At 38.7% G+C, this 8,285-nt stretch overlaps 1 protein-coding gene across 1 annotated transcript in view; it reads left to right on the top strand.

Moving 5' to 3' along the window:
• The window catches only part of LOC113240397 (putative thiamine transporter SLC35F3), a 17,336-nt gene extending 14,625 nt beyond the window's left edge, over positions 1-2,711 (top strand). Inside the window, exon 8 of the mRNA XM_026477686.1 lies at positions 1,997-2,711. Within this exon, the coding sequence (XP_026333471.1) occupies positions 1,997-2,166 (170 nt within the window). The 3' untranslated portion in view covers positions 2,167-2,711. The remainder of the gene's footprint in view (positions 1-1,996) is intronic.
• Positions 2,712-8,285: the final 5,574 nt, after the last annotated feature.

The raw sequence follows: 8,285 nt of genomic DNA, 5'->3' as shown, positions 1-8,285 counted from the left end.
CATACTCTGCAAGACTATGGAACGTGTACTCACGTCTTGTCGTACTGCTCTTGTTCCTTGGTTGTGACTTCTGGGGTGCCGCAGGGCTCGATAATGGGTCCCTTGTTGTTTATCTTGTTTATAAACGATATACATCTGTGCTTTAAATTTAGCCATTTTCTTTTATACGCCGATGATCTTAAAGTCTATCATACGATTGAAGACATAGAAGATCGTCGGAGACTTCAAGAAGATTTGGATAGGTTTATAATCTACTGTGTCAATAATAATCTGAGTTTCAGTTTAAACAAATGTAAATCGATTACTTTTACTAAAAAAAGGAATTTTATTAACAATACCTATGCGCTGAGTAGCACTCGTCTTGAAGTTGTCGATTCCATTAGAGATCTTAGAGTAACGCTAGACAGAAAGCTTCACCTTGACACGCATGTAGATATTATAATCAACAGTGCCTACAAAATGTACGGTTTTGCCATGCGTTCCTATGATATGTTTACGCGGCCATCTACTTTTCTCCACATCTACAAGTCATTAATTCTGCTTTCACGCCCGCAGTACCCTGGTTTTGCCGTCGAGCCCGTAGACGGTCCGGAAAACCCTATCTCTCGGGTCAGTTGATAGGGACACACACACCGGGACAATTGCTTCAGCTGTACCAAGCACAAATCCGGTTGTGCATGGAGTACTGCTGCCACCTTTAGGGTGGCTCTGCTACATACCAACTGGCCACCTTGGACTCAACTGACAACCGTGTCAAGAAGCTTATAGGTGACTCGGAAGTATTGGAGGCGAAGCTGCAGAGCCTTGAACACCGCCGTAAAGTTGCCAGCTTATCGGAATTTTACAGGATATATCACGGAGAGTGTGCGATGGAATTACACGATTTAATTCCGCTTTCCCCTTTCCATCATCGGGGGACTAGGCGTAGACTTGGGTTCCACCCCTATATTGTGGATATTCCAAAGATTCGCACGAAGCGTTACGGTTCCACATTTATATTCCCTGCCTGCAGGCTTGTTCCCTGAACGTTATAACTAGGGCCTTTTCATGGCGAAAGTGAATAGACATTCATCCATCGTCGACTTCATCGTCTATTTCCATCAGGTGAGATGGAGGTCAAATGCGAACTTACATTTTATAAAAAAATACGGAACAAACAATACGGAAGCGTGCGCGTGCGTACGATCGGAGCGCCTGATCGAACTGAAAGGCGCGCCGGCGGCGCGGCGTTCGTCTAGTTTTTGTGATTACGATGTTAATCGTGTTATTGGTTTTAACAGTTTTAGGAAGCCGATAGGCGTTCTGAACGGAGAACTTTTTGGAGCTAGCGCCACTTTTAAAATAGAACTCAAGTGATTATTATAAACAAATGATAAATAAAATAAAAAGCATTTATTTCTTCACAAAACATAAGAAACACAATTTTTTTTTACTATTATTTATGTATGGACTTTGATCGTTACTGAACATATCAGCTCTGTTATAAAAACAATGCCTCAAGAAAACACATAATAAAATTCAGACAGATCAATCAAAATACTACTTAATCAAACATAAATACAAAATCTCCGTGGTGCTACATGTTGGCTCCGACAAAACAGATTGAAAACTACCCAATATTAAATGTACGAAAACCAGCCTTTGCAAATAACCGCGCCCTGATAGGCTCCGTCCGAAGACACTCCTTGAGCATGATGTACATCCTCAGTGGGATTCCACACACTTCACAATTCATATCATGATGTACATGTCACATGATGTACATCCTCAGTGAGTTCACATACAAAATGTCCGGATCGAAGCCAATGCGCGCTGACAATTTAACCCCTGCTTAACTTAACATAGTCAAACCAAGAGACACGAGGAGGCTCACTCTGCATGGTTTAAAAATGAATAAAAAAAACAATTGATTGATGTGGACAAAAAGGTTAAAGACTGAGCATTGCTGATTTTCAGTTTTCACCTGAGTCTACACCAAGTAATAACCTACATTAAGCAATAACTAGTAATAAGTTAAAATTCGTGAGCCTGAGTCGACTGCTTTTCAGGCGCTGGAGCCGCGCCCGACAGCGGACGCACGGCTCGGGCCGCGGCCGCGACGCCGTGGACTTCCGCACGGGCTACATCCGCAGCCACTTGCGCTCGCCGTCCGGACGCGTCCGGTGACCGCCCCACCACCCCCACCAGCCCCCCGGCGCCGTCGACCTCGCGCCTGCGTCAGCCTTCTAAAGCTCACATCGACGCAGACGACCCTCCTCGAAGAAGTGTTGCAAGTCAATTTTCGGAAAATAGCTATACGTGGAAGCGTCGAACTGAGTGCAAACTTTCTACAAAAAGTGGTATTAAAAATCTCGAATGTACATCAAGGCAAGGCGTTTGCAGATTTTTTCTTCTCAGGTACAGTATTTAGAGCTGTTACTATTACAGATGGTCAGCGAAACAAGTTCGCTTGGAAACTTATACGTCTGCCGAAGGATTGTAACGTATGCAAGAAAGAACAAAATGAAAATGTAAGGCGGGCGCGACGTAATCGGAAGAAATGAGAATACGAATTCTAACCACCAGCGAATGTATATGAATCTCGATCGTGAAATAATGGTTAGTGTGTAGATACAACATCAACTTTATGTCTTATGTTAACTTTTCAATTTCCGTACTTTCTTGAACTAGTCTCTCTTCGAATAGTCATAATGTTTAAATCTTCAAAATTTGCCATACAACGGACAATCTTTAAATTAATAATGTTTTTGAAATACATATAATATTAAAAAAATAATATTTCGGACATGCAAAATTTGAAATTCCAAATTTAAAAATAAAAATGTCAATCAAATTCATCGAGTATATAACCATAAATAGAGACGAAATGTCGTTTAATTTGTTTGAAAACTATTCTGCCATATCATTACTGCGCTGCGATTGGCCAGTTGACCGGTGTCATCAATAGTTTCACTTCCAATCGACCAGTTTAACTTGAGCTTTATAATGACGAAAATTGAAAAATTACATATTATTTAATATTTTATTACCGATGAAATGTAATTTCGTTTGTTTTGTAATTAGATTATTTCAGCTTTCTAATTTGTGATTTCAGTGGAAATGAGAGTTGATATTTATTTTATTTATTTTCCTGATGAGTTGCCAGGGATGCATGGCCCTTATTTCGTGTCTATTTCTGGTTATATACTCGATGTTCAACTTAAAGAAAATTTCAAAAAAAGAAGAAATAAAAAAATTTATTAAGATTCTAATTTCAAAAAATGTTTCTGTTCCCATCTGTGATTAAGCTATGGAACTGTACAAATTGGCCCAATGTTCTGCTCATTATTTTGACTGACAATTTGGGACCGTAAATGCTGTCCAAACACTAATATAATATATTATCTAGTCTATTGTAGAGTAGGACTATTCTATCAATCGCTGTAGGTGCAAAGTTGCAACAATTATCTTGACTTCTAGACTCTGATGAAGTTCCGTGAGCATAGAAACTTTGCTCTTGTTTACCGGCTATGACGTCACTCTAGCAGTGTGCGCGGTGCTTGTAGAAATGGCTCATGTTACGTCATTTTTGAAAGTAAATTGCCAGCTTTGTACTCATGTTAAGCCATTGAAATTTAATAACCTAATTTCAATACACCTTAGGGACGAGTAAACTAAATTAAAAATGTAATCAGTTTAGAATCTCTTAACGGATATTTTTTGATTTTATATTGTATTATTTATTTAAATTTAGAACCACAAACAAGTCATACATTTAATACGTAAATTAGAGATGTGTTCAAATGAACTGGTGCTAAAGTATTGCCTCAATAAATTTTATTCAATAAAAGAATTATTGTTATTATAACGATGCTCCCCTTTCTACTCGACCCAAGGTGGAACGTTAAGGATGGAACTAAATTAAATGTTCCTGCATCTGTCTGTAATGCATCCGATAGAATCATATACAAAACCTATAAGTATGTCACTTTTTTGATACCAAGTAACGACTTGAATAAGTCAGGCGCCAGATGAGTAATTAAGGGGTTACAGTGTCACTTAGTGCTTTAAATCGCAAAAATCTGAGGGAGATTGCTACGGCGTCTGTCACCCTGAGAAATCTCATATGCCTGTAATTTCACTAGGGCGATGCCACACGGACGTTGCATCGGCGTTGCGTGCTATGATTTCAACGCACCGAGTGCCAAACGAGTGGTACCGTGTCACAACGTAACGCCGCTTACTTTCGAACCGCAGCAACCCTCCTCTCTTCATCGCCTGACCCATTGTCCGATGCGCACGCTTTACGAGGAAGCAACGCTGACGCAACGCCCGTGTGGCAAGTCGTTGTAATTTATATGTAATACAACGCAGCGTCTCACCGCTAAGGCGTCACAACGCTGACGCAACGCATCATGTGGCATCGCTTTTAACTTTCAAAACCCGAAAGCAGTAATGTCCACATTACTGCTTCGCCGCAGAAGCAGGTTAGGTGGCAGTATTTCCCTGGGCGAACTTTTTCACAAGGTAGCTATAAGGTAAGCTATTACTTTAATACTGTGATCGGGATAATGTGTTGTCTTGAAGGAATTAGTCTTCAGGTGTTTTGAAATTCGGTCTATTTTTACACGAAATCGTCAAGCACGTTCAGGATAATTGATGTAGCTTATTTCTCGAATAGCGCTCATATCTAATTTAGTTCGCAAAGTTAGTAATTAAACTACTTGTCTATAGTCTTCTAGCACTATTTGTATCTATTAAAATTTAGATGTTGTTATCCACCGATAAGGGAATAGAGTAAGTTTTGGACCGTTCCAAAGTATAAAAATATGTTTTAAACACTTCTTATACTTTTAAGTGGTCCAAAAGGTTTTGGCTTCCGATTTTGTACATAAAAATTGATCTGGATTAACTAGTCGAATAGTCAGGGTATAATGTACCTTTATTATTATATTATAAACATCATGTTTATGTTATGTATAGTTTTTTCTGTGTGGATCTCATTTATTTGTAATTTTTTGTTAGATCGGGCTTTTATTGCAAATTTGTTTCGATGTATCTATATACATTATGTATTTTAAGAATAATAATGGTATTAATCGTAATGTGTAATGCCCCAAACGTAGTTTTTGTAGCATTGCCACTGACAGTTGTAAAGTTGAGTGTTCATTGTTAATTGGACATAAGAATATGGATTCATAAATACTCAGCTTGTTTTAACACTTCTGGAAATAATTCAAAAATGCATTTGTCGGTATATGATCAGGGAGTCGATTCAGAACCTTACGATAACTCAGTTGTCGACTGATTTCTTTTCATTTTTATTCACAACACCCCAATCGAACGTCATACTGTCGTATTCGAAACCGTCCCGAAAGGACGTCACACCCGTACGATTACTCGAACTTCTCGGCCGGCAAAGGCTACAAACGTTATTCAGAACACAGTTATCGAATAAAAGTTACCGTACGTCCTTATTGTCCACAAAGCAAGAAATGGAATATGGAAATCTCTTATTAATAGGGGTTAAAGTATGAAATTGCCGATTTGTACTGAAAATCTAAATTGTTTATTTTTTAAATTTTTAACAAATTTATTTAATCAAAATAGTTGCCATTATTATCTATACATTGCTGCCATCTAATGGGAAGGTTATTAATGCCTTTGCGATAGAACTCCGACGATCTAGACTGCACAAACTGTGTGAAAGCATTTTGTACTGCCTCCTGGGAAGAAAACTTCTTGTCACGTAGATAATTGTCCAAATCACGAAAAAAATGGTAGTCCGTTGGAGCAAGGTCTGGTGAATACGGAGGATGACGAATGGTTTCTAACTGCAGTTCCTGAAGGGTCAAAATGGTTTCTCGTGCTGTGTGAGGTCTCGCGTTGTCGTGGAGCAATAATGGTGAAGATCGATTCATGAGTCGGGGCTGTTTTACTGCTAGTTTTGTCAACATGGTTCGGAGTTCGGCACAATAGACATCTGCCGTTATTGCTTGACCAGATCGGAGAAAACTATAGTGAATAACACCATGCTGAGACCACCAAACAGTTACCATTACCTTTTTATTGGTAAGTTTTGCTTTAGGACACTGTTGTGGCATTTGACCTGGGGTCAGCCATTGCATTTTTCTTTTCCGGTTATCATAAAGAATCCACTTTTCATCACATGTTACAATTCGATCCAATATTCCTTCATTTCTGTACCGGTTCAACAAGGCAACACAAGTTTCAACACGCGTTTCTTTCTGCAGATCAGTCAAATCATGAGGCACCCGTTTTTCTTATTTTTTTATTTTATTGATTTGACGCAAGTGAGTCAATATTGTGGGTAAGGTAACGTTAAACCATGCCGCTAATTCCTGGGTAGTTTGACTAGGATCGGCTTCCACTATCTCTCTTAATTCATCGTTATTCACCTGTGTGGGCGGTCTTCCTCGTGACTCATTCTTTAAGTCGAAATTTCCATCACGAAAGCGTTTAAACCAAAATCGCACGGTGCGTTCATTAGTAGACCCCTCTCCAAACGCAGCATTGATATTGCGGGCTGTTTCTGCCGCGTTAGTTCCGCGTCGGAACTCGTATTCAAAAATCACTCGAATTTTCGCAGTATCCATCTTTCTTGTCTAAATTGAATAACAAAAACAATTGAAAGTCGATATTCAAATGTTTCAAATTAAAAAAAAAAATCACAGAAACCATTTGAAAAAAGTTTCATTCGAAAACCTCAAACCATGAAGATTCTATGAAAATTCAAAGAACCTATTGCAATAAAACGGCAATTTCATACTTTAACCCCTAATATTTTAAATAAAATCTGGATTTTGTTCAATTTTATTAATTTATTTTAATGCAAGACTAATGCATTTCTAAATTTTGAGGCCTTCAGTCTTAAAAAAAATGTATTTTCATTTAAAAAAGGATTTTTATTTTCTTATAATCTATTTCACCGAATAACTTCGTAAACGTTGTTGAATAACGATATCGTATCCGAATCCGAATTGAACGTTTAACTCGGAATGTTCTGAACACCTCGGAAAGCGCCCTCCGATTCGAGAACGATATCCAATCGACGATTCGGTAAAAATATCGAAAAGTTCTAAACCGCCCGTGTTTTTAGAGCTTAGGGGCCCATTTATTTCAGACCTCTAATCATTTTTAATGGCTGTGACGAAAATTAACGATTTTTAGTAGTTTTTTCTAGTCCTGCCCTCAAATGCTTACTGATAAGACATGACTGTAGGTAACAGTACTAGTATAACCCAGATATTTTATTAAAACGATATCTCATATAAACTTTAGTTAGATAATAGATAATCTCATACCAAAAAAATTACCGGTTATACCGCTTCTCCGGCCCGCACACTCGAATGCATCCATAATTGCCGCTCCTGTTGCCATTTTATTATAGATCCTACTAAAATCAAATCGACAACTGATTATTCTGTCATGCATTATTTGCAGTCGTAAAACGAACCTATTAAACTTTTAAAAATCAGAACAAAATTGTTCCAACGATAAGAATTCCTTACCAAATTATGACTTCGTAAATCAGTCCAAGGGCGAAGATTCCATGTAACATGACTCCAACTTCGCCATTGCCCTATATATGTTGTTTTGTGCGATTTCTTCTATAGTATAGATGTCATATAGTATAAAGCGGTGGCCACGCCGCGAACGAAGCTATCTAACTTAGCTCACGTAATTTTATGCAAACCTAAACTAAGAAAATACGTAGTAAGTAGTGACTATACGTGCGGGGGTGAAGAACGGCAGAAAGGCGCCTTATGTTACATAGCTAGCGGGATCGTTGGGTTAGTTTAGTTAGCTCGGTTAGCTTAGTTCGCGGTGTGAACAGAAGTATAAAAATATGCTCCGGCTACGCGAGCTAAGGTAGCTTAGCTTCTTTCGCGGTGTGGCCTGCTCATAATGCTTACCATTCGTGGTGAAAGTATTTGTCAATTGGCGTAATGCTCTGGCCGCACAGAGACGGCCGCGGAAGCGTTCCGATTTATAGAACTATGTTTTATTATAAAATACTTATAGAAGCTGCTTACTGTCCTTAAACAACGAACTCTCAGCTTGAATGTAGTATTACATTATACCGTAATCTTAGGGAGTCGCCACAACGACACGGAATCGGTTTAAGTCGGACAGAAAAAGCTTAATGTCTACGCGGACGGAAAGGCAAAGGACATTGAGTTTTATGCTATTACAATTGCAATGAAATATAAATTGCAATGCTCTGAGACGCAGAGAGAAATGGCCTGCGCGGTAAGGTGCTAGTACTTCCTTGGTCGAACTCG

This window comes from Hyposmocoma kahamanoa, unplaced genomic scaffold (genome assembly GCF_003589595.1).
Source record: "Hyposmocoma kahamanoa isolate Upper Pololo Valley unplaced genomic scaffold, ASM358959v1 138, whole genome shotgun sequence".
NCBI classification, from domain to species: Eukaryota; Metazoa; Arthropoda; class Insecta; order Lepidoptera; family Cosmopterigidae; genus Hyposmocoma; species Hyposmocoma kahamanoa.
Note: the sequence above shows the minus strand (reverse complement) of the source record. Positions and strands in the feature narration are given on the sequence as shown.